An 18270-nucleotide genomic window follows, 5' to 3' on the forward strand; every position below is an offset into this window, starting at 1 on the left:
TGAATCTACGACTTGCACCTGCTAATATTTGTGTACTTTGTTTTACATGCAAAGCGGAACATTCTGTATAAATCGAATCAATGTTGTAGGTAGGTACTAACTGGAGTCGGTGAAAAGTGACGAGAGTGTATACGTGTCTGACTAGAGTGTTGTGTGTGAGAAAACAATTGGACCACGAAGTACCAGTTAAAAACTAGTTTAAGCGATCAGTAATTACCAGGTGCGCGCACTGTAATTCAAAAATTTTAAACTTCCTTTACGTGCGCCTCGTCGTCGTCGTCACCGTCTCAAACGCGGTTGGTCTGCGTTTCAGAGGCTCTGCGATGCCGCACGTTTAATGTGAAGTAACAAATTTACAAAACGATGCAAAGCCGAGACGACCTTAACACAATGACGCAACAAGATATGAAAGAAAGGAAAATCCAATTGTTCCAATTGTTTTACAAACACTTTTCGTTGTCGTTTCTTTTATTCGGAATTGTTTTCAATTTGTCTGAGAATATACGCTCAGGCGTTGAAACAATGGAATTTATTAAATTAAAGCATTGGTTTTCTTCGAATTTAATTGGTTTAATCTTATTATGTGGTATTAATCACGCTTTAATCCAGTTAAATATTACTGAGAACATTACGAACCGTGAAGTACTAAGCATTTTAAATATTCTCATACTGGTAATATTAAAAAATTGAATCTGTTTTATTTCATTTTACTTTAAGAACAGAGGTGACACAACCCAAACTCCACTTATGACACCTGACTAGTGTGGTATCTATGAGATCTTAAACTTGCGAAACTTCAGTGCACATCAACAAATATTCCACAGGAACAAAACAAATTGTCCTCGCATTTAAATCCACATTAAGTCCTCGACTTTATAATTTTCCAGTAACTGACAACGTAATCACATCCCGATTCTCATTATAGCTCTGGATAGTTTGCAGGAATTATATTTGCAGGCAGTCACACAGACTACTACTACCGCATGGGCGACCGAAACGAAACACTTAAAATGATTACGACCGCAGCGACGACTTGTGCTCACATGCACCACCCGCCCCAGAACAAAGCCACAAAGATTCTGAAAGATGTAATCACACTTAGCATAAACCGGCTCTGATTATAACAAAAAGGGAAAATGAGACCGAAATGACAAAAGTTCAGCCAGCCTCCTTATTAAAACGCAATTCTTGGCTCGTCGTCGTTCAGGACTGCGCGGACGATTATGTGCACGGCGAGACACATCCTTGTAATAACGTTTAATTAACTGCGAAATGAACACATATTAAATCACAAACCATTACGGTGTTGCGTCTCGGGTGCGCGAGTGTGTTTTGTGTACAATTTTCTCATTCGATTTTTGCACGGAGATTAAATGTTATTGTAGTGTTCAGTTTTGTGTTTCATAGCATAAAACATAAAATTAGTCACGTTGGATATTCTGCAGCCCCAACTGACGTTCTTAATTTCTCATTTATGCGCGAAACTGCAAACTATGAATATTAAAATTATTTAAGATCTGCAAACTCATTTAATTAACTTTTACCTGCTGTATATACATTACACTTGTTGGAATATTTACTCAGGGTACACAGAGAGATATATTCATGGGATGGGCTATTATAGTAAAACAAAGTCTACTAATTAACTTCCTCAAAGAACGAAGCGATACTAATTTAATCGTGAGCTAATAGTATGGTAATAAGTGCAAATTGGGAAAGGAATAAAATTACCGTTTGCGCACGTCTTTCATATAACATTTTAACAGCTGCGGCTAGCAGTGGATTTGGACTTTTAAGATGTCCAGCGTTTTAACTCTGCTCGTTTAGTGAGAGCGCGCTTGTTGAACATTATAGTTACTTATAGAAAGAGGTGAACAAACGCGTTGGGAGGTCGCACAATAAATTATTCGTGATGCCTACGACCGAGTGCAGACGTTCGTGCACAGCACTCGTGCTCGGTTCGACAAAATGCTGCGAATTACGGTATGAAATTCGATCGTATGAAAAGAAATGCATTTTCAATAATCTATAATACCTTTCCAAGAACTTCGCCGCAGCTAATTGCGTTCAGACTAACCGATTGGGAAATGTGAATAATCTAGAAATAGGTTTCTCCAATGCCATGAGAAATACTAACATTTCTTATGTACCTGGTAAAATTATATGTGTATTCTAATTGTTTCTTTTGTTTTAGGTGAGGAATGCATTATCGTTTAACATCGCAATAATAGACATCATGCAAGATGTGCGCGGCACAATTATGGTAAGATTATGAATCACTTATAATTTTATTCCTTCTTTTGTTCTCTTTACCGCGTCGGTGAAATGATAAATACGGGCGCGTGAGTGGTTGGGATAAACAGCTGTTACTTATGAAATTCAACAGGAAGCTGTTGCAGCTTCTAAAAGTGCAACTGCAGGCGACAGTCCATAAAAAAATGTGCTTGCCTCCGCACATTTGTTGAGTGATGTGTCGCACCGCTCGCGTTCAAAAGCTCTTGCACATGGTTTTTTTTCATGCTTGAAAGCGAAAACAAAATATTGCGCGTCTTGAGGAAACAAGCTGATCGTTAAATGCCCTCGCTCTCAAAGTCTCAAGAAATCTGACTATGGCATATTCTTGAGTTAAACCCATGTGGTCGCGTGTTATGCAGACGTGTGGATTTTATTAGCTGTCAATTTTAACGCTTTTTCAACGGGTGTTTTGTTCGCCCCGACACACATGTGCAAACTGATGTGACACAATTTGCACCAATTTGCAATTCAAAGTCCTTGGTACTCAAACAGTGGACAAAGACACAATTCATTGGTGCAGATGTTAATGAATTCAATGAACCTAAAGCAGGACGAGGCAAGAACACATCAATTCAATTTGTTTGACGGCAAAAATGGTCAAAATGCTTTTATATTTCATCTCGTTTCTCACATTTACACCTGCGCCCAGTTAAAATACGTCAGTTAAAAGTCTCGCTGAGAAATATATTTAATTAGTGTGCCATTAACATTTTTAATTCTTCACGGTCAAATGCTCTTGTGGCGTGTGACGTGATTCGCACCGTAACGAGAATCGTGATCCGCATCTGCGACGAGATAAAAGTTATAACCTCGCGTAAGAGATATTTATATTACAATTTCGCCGAGCGCAACTTCAGCGCACCAGCATATCCAAGCACGTTTGCAATTTGGTGGCGGGTATATTTGTGCAAGCTTCAAATGAGGAAATTACAAACGTGAAATGCGAGAACGCAATTGTACAACTGGTGAATTTATACATGTGTGTGCGTCTTTAATTCGTCCAATTAAAATTTGACAATATATTTGTTAATACCATGCCTGATTTTAATGGCTAGCTTATCCAAACTTATTCAAATTGCATATTTTGAGTATTTATTGTAAATGAAGGCGCGCGCGGGCGGGGCTGCTTTCAGGACAACATGCGGCTGAACTTTTGAAAATTACCTCTGGTGGCCAGCGCACGTTTCATAATGTGATACTTTCAGCGTATCCATATGCATATGACCAAAGAGTTTCGCATTTAAAATCCGAACGTGTCGTAAAAATTGTGCGCGCCGTTATGGGCGGCACGCAATAATGAAATTGCAAAAGTTTGTCCACAAAAAACACAACCTGGCAGTATGTGTGTGTGTGTGGGTCGTTGCTGCATTATAGCATGATTATGTTTTGCGGTCTGCCGTTTAGATTAGACAAATACCAACGGTACGTGCCAGTCCCAAATAAAAAAGAAAACTCACAACAACCGCATTGTGCAGGAATGCATTTCGAATAAAGTAAACCTCATGCATCTAGGGAAATTAACCTATTCTATTGGATTATATTCCAGATTATCAAAGGAAGTAGTTATTTTTAAGTGGAGGTTTAATTTAAGTTTTAATTTCTAGGACGATGGCACAATTAACTGTGTATTTCAAATTTCTATTTCCGTAAGTTGTGATGTTTACATTACAGCAGCTCTCTGTAGCGCTCTACCGTCGAATGATGGAATTTCATGAAGGAATCTGCTTAGTAGCGACATATAGTTGGCAGTTGGGTTTTACATCAACAGATGGCGCTGCCATGCGGATAGTTTGATTCTGTCTCGGTTCATCCACGTAGCTATTTTAAAACACAAACTATTGTAGTTATTAATTATTGTAACAATTATGGTGCACAAAAACCTGTCCGTATTTATTGGCTCAACAAATGATCATAGTGCAAATATTTTTGCTGGCGTAGGTGCAAAGTACAAGGTTGAATCGGTTAAACTTTTCCAATTGGATAATCTATTGCTAATTAATTAGACACTTTGTGTGGCATAATACACGTGGAGTTCGCACTTTAAGTTTCCGAAAGCAGAATATTGAAAATCGCATGGTGCAATCATTAACTGCATAAAATATTATGAAAACGTCAATCAAATTGCTTCGCACTACTTTGTTATAAGCGATGAAAATCTGTTTGCATGATGCATAAAGTACATTCAAGCGTGTTCAGTGCGTTGCAGAAATTATGCGCAGTCCTAATGAATATGTCCATGAATGCAGAGATTCTTGCAGATATCTTTTTGATAGGCCACAACAAGACCTTTTATTCATTTCGATGCGCCGGCGTGTCGGTACAAAGTTGACATAAAAGCCGATATGCGAACAACATTTGTCCACGGCGTTCATTTGTGCTGTCAATCATTTCTTTTGATTCTGTTCTCGATTCCCAGCTCACCTCTCTATTGGTCATATATGGCCAGCAACGAGCTGAACGCCGTGAAACGCAAACGCGCCGGAGTTTCTCATGGATAACCGCGCGTCACATCGCGAATTAAAGGCTTGTGCTCCTAATATTACAGCGGCTTTTCTCTTCGCTCATCATCAGCGGAAGTTTATGCGTAAAAACAACGCTCAACTTGAACTTAATGAATGGGGCACAAGTGGAATTTATGCGCATTAGAAACGCGAATGACGAAGATTAGGATTAAAACAAAAAAGAGCCACGTGTAAAATAACACAAAGAAGCAGCGGGCCAGTGAACGAAGAAACGCTCATTTGTATGTTGTTAATTGTCGTAATGTTCTGTGAAAATGATACCAACACCACATAAATGCATGACAATTGGAAATTAAGCGGATGTTTGGATTTGCGTATTTATAATAATACTGTGAAGTTGTGAGCCAATGCCGCAAATTTCCTACAATGTTTGTGTAATCTATTTCTTTGCAGACTTGTGGAATGTGCTCGATCAGCGTCTAAATGTTTTTCTATGTTAGCCTAGTATTTCAAATTACAATGAATAATACCTCATTGTAATACAAAAATAACTTATGAATATATGAGGTAATGAATTAAGAAATAAAACGTGTGGGATGCGGTTAATGATTTGTTGTGATTACTTTTCTAAATGAATCATTAGAGTGAGCAACAAAAATATGTTGCAATATTTAAATTGTACTAATGAGAGCTATACATATTTACATTGATTCATTTACAAAAATAACACTGAAGGAAGTACCTATTTACGTAATTAGAAATCTGCTAATGTGCAGAGTTAATTATTAAATTATACAAAAATAACAAATCAATACGAAAATAAACTGTCAGGTGCACTCGGAGTGCTCCAAGTATCGTCTGTCTGCAACAGCGAATAATTTTGTTATTCGTTTGGAGTGTCAATTCAATTCAGCCTCACATCTGTTGTCATTCGATTATTTGGACAAGCGTTGAAATGAGTTTTATTGCGGTTTACAAAATTATTGTGCGCATAGCCAAAAAATATTCACATTAGGAAAATGGTTATCATTTGTTTCAAATAATTTCCATTATTTTTTCGTAATAAAAAACATATTAGTTGAACAGTATAAGTACTCTTCCGTTGGACCAGTGTGATTTATGTTTGAAAGCGGGGACAAAACAACGGCTTTCATGTGAACAAGGTCCATTAGCGGTTTAAATTTATTCATTAAGTACCATCAGCAAATACTCTTGTTTTTGTTACTTGTGCGATTAATTTGTTGATAAATAATTATCATGTCTTCTCCAAATATCAATATTTTTGGTATGAGATGCATTTCAATTCGTGGAATTACTTGCTACTTTTCAATTGTAGTTTTTGTATTGTTTAAAACATGTTTTGGTTGACCATTGTGTATGCAGGTGTCCACCTGCAATCCGAAACACACACACATGCTGCATTAATTATTAGCTAGTGTTCATTACGGCGTTGTTATTGACCATTCAGGTTGCTAAGTAGTCGAGCACACTGCTTGCAATTTACATATGGTTGTAAATTTGAAAATGTATTTTTGTGTGTGCTTGCTTGCCTGCATGCATCGTAAAACGGTAAATTACGAACATTTATTTTTTAAACTGTGTTATATGTTTCACACGCTGATCATTTTAATTAACTATATTCAAATTGACTACTTTTACTCAGTGAATCACGTGAGGGTTTGTTGGACGTAGAATAATAAGGTTTTCATACAAAAATCGCGGCAAATCCGAGAAGGAAATGTTGCCATTACTGGAATTTCAATAATCAATCATTTGTCACGTATTTTCGTAACATAAACGGGTGCGATTTTGGAATAACAATTGATGTTCACATATATATTAAAAAAAATTGTCAGTCTTTAACTATATTTTCAGGTCAATAACATTGTAAGTTTTAAACTTTCCTTGTAATTAATTTTAGAACAATATGTGGCTTTAAATAATATCTTATTTGAACCAGAACAAGAACATTCTTGTAACTTGTGAGATGTCTTGCCAAGATATAACCTTGGTGCGCTCGTCAAATATATTAACTTCTCATCAATTTTCATTAATCAACTTTTTTTTTCCTTGTCTCGTTCGTCTAGTAGACGCGCGGCGTCATTGAAATACATTTCTCGTAGTCTTTTCTCAGCCAGAGAACGAATGTTATTAACCACTTACAAGAACTATTTATTTAACTTACTGCACCCGAGTCGTTGTAAAAAGCATTCTCAATGAACTAGATGTGTGGAGTTGAGTGCCAAGTTGACAACGAGCGCGAGTCGTAATTAACTTTAAACATTGAAAAAATGTGAAAATTATGAATCGTTGGCGCTCACTTGGAAATGTCCCTACCGCACTTCTGGCTGTTATCCAATAGATGTACGAAATGTGTATTAGTTTCAAGAACTCTGCGCTCAATGCAAAGGTCGCTCTTCTCCAACTGGCACTCTTTCTGGTGAAATACTAAATGGATTCTGGCAGTGTTCTAATGTTATTTATGACTGGGACGCCGTCACACGTACCCTTATCACTTCGAAATGTGTGTCGGGCCATGATGTGGCCATGATTTTGAACCATATGTCTAGTTTTTTTTGCATTTGTGTCAAATCTAGTTAATCTCAACTCAAGTTGACAAAGTCTCTTGGGATTGTAAAGGTTTTCTGTATTTTTGGACAAATCGTTTTGCTATGATCTCGACTGACTGACGACCATCAAACTTTTAATTAGTTTGCTTTGAATTATAATTGTGCACCTACATAAATTAAACTGACACTATCAATAGTCATGATGATGGATATGGTTGTGTTTGAATTTATTGTAAAGATGTGTTGTCGACGAAGAATGAAACGCCGGCGGAGCGTCAAAAAACGAGCAGTGAAAAAACCGGAAAAGGTGTGTGGGTGAATAAAATTAAAGGGTCACAACCAGGATGTGCGCCTCCATTTTGAGCGGAGCACCTATCTATCTCTAACTGGTGTCGTACAGAATGACTTTACTTTGTACTATATTAGTTGCATTTATTGCATAATTTCTATTCAACTTGATGAAGTTACTGATTGATTTTTTGCTTTGCATCTTCTATGATCTAAATTTGTAAAACGTTGGCTCTGTAACATTTATGTGTTATGTATGTTTTGTCTTTGCTCCCAACAACGTAGGGTCGCGCATCGTTGCGCCCGTCCAAGGTTAGACAAACCTTGGTGCACACAGTTTTAAAATTATAGTAACTCTAATTCGATGCAGCACTACCCCACCCCACTCTAAGATCGCTTTCGTGGTTTTATATTGCGTTAGTTCTTTGTTGATGTTCCAGTCCCCTAGTTACCTTTCCACATGGCCCATTTCACTATGTTGGAAAGAAAAGTGCGGGTCTCCGCAAACAAAGTCGTTGAAAAGCTCTGCAATAGGCGCGATATGATTAATAGGGCTTTAAAATGTGGTAAACCAACAAAAAGTCGTAGTGGATGATGATGGAAAACTACCAATGCTACACTATCGAATTACCTTGTATAAGGGCACAAAGAGACCCGCAAATGAAACAAGAGAGAGCATATAATGGATTGGTTAGACACTAGCACTCTAGTTCCTCTAGTTCTCATGTAGTACTTACCTACAAACAGGCATGGGCATTGGGCATACATGTGCAGACGGCTCGGCGAGCATCGTCCGCACAGAACTGTGACAGAGAGGTGCCCTCCGATAATACCGCACGGGGCACGGCGGTGAGCCGGTTTCGTTTGGTAGTTGCGTTTTGCCTCGCGTTGGTAGCACACAAGGCATGCGTGCTCCATGCGGACCTAATACTCGCGTCTCTAGTAGTAAATCCTAACGATTCCGACGGTCGTATCACTACGGTGCGTGAGGACTAACGGAAGCCGCGTTAAGTCAGAAAGCGGTTTGCTCTCCGTCGAAGCTACATCGCGACGCGTCGGTGCCAGTGACTTAGCGGGCTGAGATTCATAAAGACAACTTGTGTGCACTACCAGCATCTCTTGCGCGGTCCTGTTATATCTTATCGGAACTAAAAGTAAACAATCATCGTGTTTTCTGTTACAAGATAGTGCACTGAGTACTGCAACACCACAATAACATCAGCTATACACACAGAAGTACCGCTTGGATTTGAATCACTCTGTTGTGCTGTGACTTAATTTGTGTTTAATCGATAACATGTGCATTGAAAGTTATGGATGATAATGGTATCGTGCTCCTAAAATGTAAGTTACTCTACTATTCTCTTCTCCGTTTGAGCTAATTTCGCGTAATAAATCAGTAAACGACTGAAAGTTGATCTGGGAGGAAATTAGGTGACCTTCGCAACTTATCTCTAGTTCTGCGCCATGTATTGCGAGTTTATGTAAACTCGCTTCTTCTGCCTAACGATGTGATGCCGATTCGGGTGTATATTTAGAGTTTTATAAATACAATGGGCGCTCACGGATTTAACTCGAATACTTTGTGTAAAACGTGCTAAAATCCAAATGGAATTGCGACCAAAGCTTCGAACCTGGCAGAATTAAACTAGATAAAATTGTAAATTGTTTAAAATGGGTTTATCGTTTTAATTATATTTATCGTCGCAATTATACGAAACAATGACCCATCGGGGTCATTAAAACCACATTTTATGCGCTAATCAAATATTTATTCTGCTAATAATCATTATTAAGCACATAAATGACACTGTCAGTGCGTTTCAAAGTTGATGCTTATATTAATTAATAAAATAATCTCACATTTGTGAAATTATAAATAGTATGCAGGGCTTAGCAGTTCAACGAAATGCAACATGAACTTTTGTATTCCAAAGAGATTCTTATATCGCCGCTGGTGTCGCAAGCAAAGTGCAAATAGACGTAAAACTGTATCTATATCAGCAGACGGCGTTGTCAAGACGGTTTCTGTGAAACTAGGCGACTAACGTAATGCCCCGAACGTGAGTATCATCCTTCTCGTCGCTCGGCTATATCGTAAACATTTAAATTTAAAGGGAACGCGATATGTATGCAGTTGGCACACAGACGAAGCGGGGCTTCTAAGCTGCGCTTGCGGACTTCATGCAGTCTCGGCTAGAACATTTTTTCGTAATTATAGCGCTGACATTGACGATAAGTATGACGGCGTGTCGTTACGACGCGCCGACTTCAAGGAGCAATGCGTATTATATTTCCACACTCCAATCGGAACGGTCATTGTCGAGGCTGGTCCTAAAAGTAAAAATGTATATGAAAATATTTATATTTTATATACCTACATAGCGCATTATTTAGTGCAGTATAAAACTTTCTACGATAAAAAATGAGGTTTGAGGTCATGCATCTTCTAGCAGTATGATTCAATTATAAATATAAAACTTGATGATGTTGATCTTTTTTTGCATGCGGCGTGAGCTGCAATTGCATGCGCATTTTAACTTGCGTTTATTCAAAGGAATTTACCCTCTGCCACCGGCAGCTTTAACAAAAGAACATCAACATCTCGCGTTAAAACGATTGTCGACCTGCACTTGTAGCCCAAAGTGCATTGGTCTCTGAGCGCGTGCATGTTCTATAGGCGTCTCACTGGCCCAGGCCCGACAATCAGTTTAGTCGGGATAGTGCAAAAGGGTTAAAGACGGATCGGACGAGGTTAAAGCCCTCGGCAAAAGTAGAAGACCTGTTTAGTGGTTCTGAAACGAATGTACTTGTTCTCTAAACTGCATATACGTGTAATGGTAGCGCTCGTTGTTGTTAGTTGAGTTACGAAAACGAAAGGAACGCCGAGTGGGTACTGATGGTGCTGGTGCTGGTGCTTGGCGCATGCATCAAGTTCACATGTAATGAGAATACAAATGAGCACGCGCGAAGAAAGAAGTTTGTATGTATTCGGATTTCATTTCTGATGGGGTTAAGAAGCACTTGGCGTGAGATGGAAATTTCAAGCGTGAAAATGAAATGAGGTCGTCGCTCAAACGATTTACGTGTAATTGACTTTTTATTTTTACGTACTTACTTCATTTACTATCATCGACTTGGAGCGAGGGCAAGATTTCTTCAATATGTGTGTTTGGAATGGGAAAAAGGTAGAACCTTTGGAGTGGATGCTGTGTTTTTTGTTGGCGTGATTCAGCCCTATCGATTTGCCAGGTAGAAAATGTTTTTTTAATAGGTTTACAAGTTCGAAACTTGTTTTATCTCAGAGACGTATATTTCTAGATCCAACATTTAAAAATACATTTCTAAAACAAAGCCTCACTGTTACACGAAATTTTTTGTGTTAGTGGTCGGAAATTTCAATCTGGAAAACACTGACGTCCATCATTTAGATTGTAGTTCCAAGTTGAAGAAATTATGTAAAACCGTTAGCATTTAAAAGTAATTCGCCGGCAGAGTTTGCACAACTATTCAAATTGTCGGTAATTTTGCGTTGTGCCTTTGTCGTGGTTGATGCAATTCAAAAAACATCTTCCGTGAGGTGGTTTTGGGTCGTCGTCAGTGCGATTGCTTAATCTCGTCATCAATTCAGCACTTTATACTATTTTTAGTTGTCGTGTTTGCAGGCAGAACATGCGAACTAATAGCGACATTTGTTTGACTGACTCTCTTCGTTAATTTTGAATTCATAATGTTGCATTAAAGTACAGTCACGTACCTTTATGCTTCGGGCAAAGATCTACTTTCGTGTCTCTTCATTTTTGCGCGCATTATGCGCATTGATTTGCATATTAATTCCGGTCTTTGTTTTAATTCAGCATGAAAATTTTACTTGTTATAATTTACTTTATACATCGATGTATTCATCAATTTTTATGTTTTAACTAAATTTAAAACAACAATAACTTCAAGAATTATACCTATTTATGTTTGCGCTTGGCGTGTCGAAATAAGATTTCATACCTACGTGCACACCACTTTGGCGTGTTAAATCGCAGATTTAGTGTTACCCCGTTAAAGTAAATGAAAAGGCTTCGGCAATGCGACAATACTGATCACGATAATAATGCAACATTTCATAATATCCGGCGTGATATTGCAATATTGCAAATGGTAGGGACCTATACGGAGAGAATATGGGACAAACACGGCGCGATACACCCACGTGACGCCACTTCGCACACGCCGTGTGTCAGTTATGCAAAATTAAGTGCACCTTTAATGCACATTGCGACACTTTGAGTATCAGTACTTCCAATTGCGTATTCCACCGAAGGCGCGACGCGACATGCGAGAGCGGACACCAAGTTTGGTAAAGAAATTGGACCAACAGACAGTATTATTCATTCCAGTCTTTATGTTTGACTGTCACTGATGAATAGCGTAGTTATCTATAGTTATGAACAACGAATTATGAAAATGATAACTTACTCATAATTATCTTTTGGTATTTACTTACTACAGTGTTAAATTTGAACAAAGTAACGCATTCAAATGATTAATTGAATCCGGCGTGTTGTAGACTTTATAAATGATGCACAACAAATCATTTAACAAATTGAGACAAAATGCGTTATAACTAGGCGGATATGTCGCGATTAGCAAGTTTAAAACCGATTCATTTGTTACCACAGTGTAAAATTACATGTGACATCATTATCATTGTTATGTTCATGCACATCATTATTGTGTTCGCATTTTTACGGCGGGTTCACGGCATAAGATTATCGCCTTCATGCATTCTCTGATAAGCAAGAGCAGAACAGATGTTGTTTGAAACATATTTTGTAAAGCACCCAACACAAAATCAATATTCTATTAATTCTAAATCACGCTTTTGTAGTTTTTATATTCTGAGATTTATTAAACTTGTTTGAGCTAAAAATTCATAAAAAATGGTAACTAAATTACTAAATGCACAACTTTTAACAAGAAGGTTGAGGGGCTGTAGTATACAACCTGGATTTCACGCTGAAATGTTATCCGCGTGTGCGAAAGCGTTTTAATTTAAGTTTTCGTCTTGTGCGGGCGTTTTATTTAATTAAATAAAAGTGTCAACTGTGCTCCAAGTCTCAAGTTCACGCTGAAGTCGACGCAAAACTTGTGCTAGTCACGCTGTTTTTTTACGGATACATACTTTCTGTTGCTGCGTGTTTGGAGTTTTGAGTTTGTTGGGAACGATGACAAACGTTGCTATGCTTTCATCGAAACCTCGTCTGCTGCTGATGTTACAATATTCTCTGCTTACTTGGATTTTTGCTAAATGTACCTTGGCTTAGCAATACAGTTTGATGAGCTCAGAGAGGAAGTTTGATTGTGTGGCAGCGCTACTGGCGTGATGGATTAGGTTACCAATGATTTTGGACGATAAGCGCCTTCAGGCAATCTCTCCAACGCACGAGTATAAATTTGAGGAAGGCCTGTGTTTCTTAGACGTATGAACTTTCTCTGTTACAATAACAACTGTTTTAGTTTCAAGAGTTGTTTCATGTGTGGGTGTCAAGAGCACATTTTTCTTTAATATGCGGTCGAGCATAGCAACCTTGTACGCAGAAAGAAAAGTAAGGGATAATCGAATACGCGTAACATCTGTCTGCGTTGGATTTTTTCTCTTGTGCCTGAAGCTGTCTAAGCTCAGACAGAAGAGCAGGTGTCAGCCGCGTCCGCCAATCAGATTTCTGTATTTTTCCATGTTTATCAAAATTAATGTGTTGCCAAACGGCGGCTGTGATATAATAACTGGCGTAAGAAAAGCGAGAAGTTGAGTAAATTGATGGAAGCGGGCGTAAAACAGACGAGAAATGAGTTTGTTGAACTTCTGCAGTAGTACTCGTATATGACGCATTTAAGTGTGAAATAATCTCGATTTATATCACCGAAACGAAAGAAAGGAAAATGAAAACTTCATTCCGCTGCCAATATCTTTGAACTTGGAACACTTGCATTTTTGAGCAGGTATTCTATACATTTATCTGAAGAATTTCTTCATTGTCGTTCTATAATTTGCTTCTATACAATATATGCCTACTCTCCTCATTTGGTCCGCGCCTGGCATACCAGCGTTTAATAAAGTAAGCTTTTCGACTGGAAACATTCGCTTTAATTAGATTAATTGGATTCCGGTGTGTTCGTAAGGATGTGTGAAGCTTAGGATGTTGTTATATGTGCGTAACAAGTGCGCACGGATAACCCGCATCCGTGTTGTGCGCTTGTTAAACATAGAAATGGAAACTGCAAGCAACATAAACATGCATAGCTCGTTGTTTCATATCTGATGATACATTTTCCACTTGACGCTTCGGTGCTTCTTGTACAAAAAAAAATTCGGGGGAGCAAAAAAGCAAGGCAGGGTACAAGAAGTTCAAGGTCCAAACTGTGCATCGAGTTTATGACTCATGATGTATAATAGGTGTACTCACCGTGAGTGCGCCATGCATGGCGTTTAATATCATCGATGCTATTTGCACAATTCAGGGTCAAGTATGCAGGCGTTCTTGTCCGCAGTCCAGGGCAATAGGGATCTTCGTGAACTTCGATCCATGCCAACGAAGTGGATGGATGACTTGCTAAGTATTTCGTGGTATTTTGATATGGTGACTCGCTGCAAAATTTAGTATGCAGCTAGTCTGCATTGTTATGGTTAGTTGTGTGGAAGGATCTCCGGAATCTTTTATTTTATTAAATGCATGTCCTTAATGGCCCCCATCTAGTTTTTATAGTCTTGCATTTATATGAAATTAATATTTTATTATGGTGTGCATTTATGACACTCACATCTAAGTTTCCTATAATAGATAGCAGCAATAATACATGCCCGCAGACGGTTTGCTCCTCCAATATTACGTGTTATGCTCAGTACGTTAATGACATTATCAACCCTCTTGGAAAGCAATTAGACCGCTCATATGTTATCGTTATTAAGACGGTCAATGTCCCACAACCAGCATTCAACATTTTAAAGGGCCCTAAATAAATATGATATTATGACTTCACTTTTTAAAACATTGCGTTTATTTAATTGAAGATATAAAGTAGAAATTGTTACGGAGTGCGAATATGTTTTTATTTACTGTTAAAACATTATTTATCGATGGCAGCATTGACATTGAAGAGTATCAATTTTGTTTAGTATCATTTATCTGATTGCCTTTCTTTTATACGATGAATTAGCTGCCTGAGCGAGGTAAATACAAATAAAATACGAATGTTAGAGATATAGAGGAAGAAGGAATTGGATTCTTCTCGTCTATCCATGGCAAATATCATGCCAGCCCACTTGCGACAATGTATTGATTAATTGTATTAAGGACTTGCTTGCATTGTGTCTATTTCAGTCTATAATAACGGAGATAGTTACAGACGCGCAGCGTGAATGATCTTCGAGTTATACTTATTATTTTTATTGTGAACAGAAGGAGAGCATAATAATTGAAGAAAATTCTAGAACATCTAGGACGTATTTTTTACAAAAAAAGTAAAATGCATAAATTAAAACAACTCTTTTGTAAAATGTGCGTTCATTATTTATATCTTTATTTTTTAAACAAAATGATGTGTTGTTTCTTGCACATTGTTGTGTAACTGGAGCTAGTTAAACATAATTTTTAACAATGCGAGATTTACATACATAATTACCTACACATATCGTAAGTATGCGAACCCGGTAACCGGTGAGTTGGTCATCCTACGCGATGACATTTAAATCGCTTTATTTTTAGGCCGATGCCGAATTGATTCCGTCTCAGTTCGAGACAATTCGCGTTCGACATGACAATTTTTCACAGTAACTTCTCTTTTTCCTGCGTAATTGAAATGAATGGTCAGCGGCATTGTCGCCTGCTGACAGGGCGCCAATAATAGCTGACATTGGTAAACTGCATTCGAAATATATACTGTTTGATTAATTAGCTTTGTGTGCGGATATACTCTAACATGCGAAAAACAATTGCTAATTTACTTATTCTAACAAGGTTTATTATGATTGTACATGCAATTATGCAAATAGGTGCTGTCTTAGTATCTCGCCGACTCGAAAACGTTGTTAATTTGCTAATCGATGTTTTGCTTTCTATACACGTCTTACGTCTCTTACGTAAAGGGAATTGGAAGTCACCTTGCGCGGTATGTAGGTAAAATGCCGACACACGCTAGGCGCCTGTTTGCTGCCTCTGGCGCAACTTGCAATCTTGAATATATTGCAGCAGGAAGCCAGCATGAGCGTGCGAGATTCGTGCGGAGGTGATGTATTGTCATTGCAGAAACATTGAAACAAAGGGCGACAGCGCGCGTGCAATTAATCTAAATACTCGGAATATTTCCTTGTGTATTACAAATTCATTCATGCGACTTGTGGTTTTCAATGAAGTTCAAGAATAATAAACGCCCAATAAAACTTTTGTTATTATTAATCGTGATCCATTGCTAGCGACCACATCCAGCCACAGGCGATCAGTCTGCATGTCGAATAAATGATATTATTATGCACGAAAACGCGTGCCGTCAGCCAGTAGCGCTGCAACTCGCGACGGTCAGTTGTGCATCGCCCCCAGCTGCGTTCGTGTCCGTCTTGGACACGCGGACTCGTGGACCGAGCGAGTCGTGAGGAGTGCGCGAGAGACGCGAGATACGCGCGGTGAATTCTCCAGCGGGCGGGCGAGCACGCGAGAAGCGAGCAGTTTCGTGCGAGTTACCTCTGAAACCGGTCGCGTTCGTGGCTGCCAGCGGATTCCTCGGCGTGCGCGCGAGCTCGGTAAAAGCCCGTTTGACGGTGAAGATCGCGAGAGTGCTGCACACACGAAGTGCTAAGAGTTTGTGATTTTCCGTGCGGAGTGCTAAGTGCGCCACACAAGTGGACGTAAACGCATTACATAAAGCAGAAGGGGGCTGATCATTTAACCGACGCATATTCATGTAGGTTTGTAATAACCGCTTTGTTTTATTGAATTTTAAGCTGCTGTGTTCTTTTTGGCACCTTTCTTTTGTTTTTATTTCCGTCAATATGCAAATTCTAAAGTTGTCTCAGTGCAAAATTATTTGATATCTGCTGATCGGCGAATTAATAACGTTTATATTTATAAATGATGCAAGTCAACCTTGCAAAAACTAGTGCATGCTCATAGCACTTCACTGTAAACAATTTATTGATAAGACGTTTGTCAATCGTGGTATATATCGACGACATAAATATTAAGAATTGGTGTCAATTTGGAACGCACATAGTTTAAACTAAACGACCCAACACCGAATTGTATTTGTTGAAAGCGCGCGTAATTATTTTGAAACTAGCACAGTGCATTTGACACAAACGCACTCTAGAAATAAAACGACAATTACGAATTCGTTCGACAAAGATTGGATAACAAGTCACGCCAATATCTTGCACTTTTTTTGCTCGAATCAAACTTTCTAATTATGCTTCCATTTTCTGCGACGCGGCTGAAACAATGAAAGTTGTCGACTTTATGAGTGACAATTTTTCGCAGAAACTCTCGCTGTGCGTGGACTAATTAAAACTTTGCACAAAGGTATTACTATTAAGGAGCGCTTGCGGCAATTTTTACCGGTGGCGGCAATTAATTAAAGTTGCAAATTACTTCAAAATTTCTGATCGCACTTTTGGAGCTCGGAAACATTTCTGTTTTGACTTGATTTACCTCTTAAACTAACTAGATCAAGTTTGCTTTTTTAAGACCTACTGGCAAAGTATATTTTAGGCAAATATTTATCTGTAATAAATATGCTTTATGCTTTACTAAATTGCTAGCTGTCAGCGCTCGAAAGGTAATGTTTAGTTATAGTTTTCCGCATTTGTTCTTCCGTTTATTTACCTCTCGTGCTGTTCGACATGAGGTTGGATGGACTTGCGATTTCTATTGCTATTGGGAATTTGCTTGGGGATATTCACGCAGTGTGCTGGATGCACCTATATATAGATTGCGGATATGTTTCTGCGGTCTTTGCACGTTTACCTATGTAACCTATGGCTGCGGGGAATTCGGGCACATTATTGTCTTCTCTATATACAATTTTCCAATCGAATGTCGATAGATGTAAGCATGGACGAGCACATTTCATTTCAACGATGTGAGAAAATTCATGTCTGATAGAACATATACCGCAATCATCGGCAGGTCTTGATCTCTATATTTGTGTTTTCTCGAGGTGCGTACACAGCCATTGGCACTTGATGTGAGCGGCTTAAAATAGTCAAGTGGATGATTAAAATGCCAATGGGCAAGCGAAAGAAAACACAAGCTGCAAGCATCACGTTCAAAACGCGTACTTTAGTACTTTATTACTTGTTCTTTGTTACAGAAATAGTTTCGCTGTTTTGTGCGTGGTTATTACAAGCGAAATATTTGGAAAGTTTTACTTATAAAATTAAAGAAATGAGTAATTTTTACATTTTGCGGTTGTTGTTGATTCACTCAATATATAATATTAACTAGATCTGCAAGTTCATACGACTTTATAAAGTACGTGAACTCGAACGAGGGGAAATTAAATTGAGAACAATTAAGTCGAGCTAAAGTTCAATTAGTAAACATTAGGAGAGCTTTTTTCTTCACACTGAGCGCAATACTAGTCAACATAATAATAATAATAATAATAAGAAA

General features: G+C 38.4%; 1 protein-coding gene across 4 annotated transcripts in view; it reads left to right on the top strand.

Annotated features, from left to right (window-relative positions):
- The window catches only part of LOC135803797 (rho guanine nucleotide exchange factor 10), a 72835-nt gene that overhangs the window by 48896 nt on the left and 5669 nt on the right, over positions 1-18270 (top strand). The window contains exon 1 of one of the 4 annotated variants that reach the window (XM_065317499.1): positions 8533-8959. The exons of the other annotated variants lie outside the window; for them this stretch is intronic. Coding sequence (XP_065173571.1) covers positions 8929-8959 — 31 coding nt within the window. The 5' untranslated portion in view covers positions 8533-8928. Of the gene's footprint in view, positions 1-8532; positions 8960-18270 lie in introns of those variants that run through there. 4 annotated transcript variants of the gene reach the window in all.

The sequence above is a fragment of the Atheta coriaria genome, unplaced genomic scaffold (assembly GCF_025399875.1).
Source record: "Atheta coriaria isolate IRGN ID8LTWV9N9 unplaced genomic scaffold, Caltech_Dcor_3.1 hic_scaffold_3_pilon, whole genome shotgun sequence".
NCBI lineage: Eukaryota > Metazoa > Arthropoda > Insecta > Coleoptera > Staphylinidae > Dalotia > Dalotia coriaria.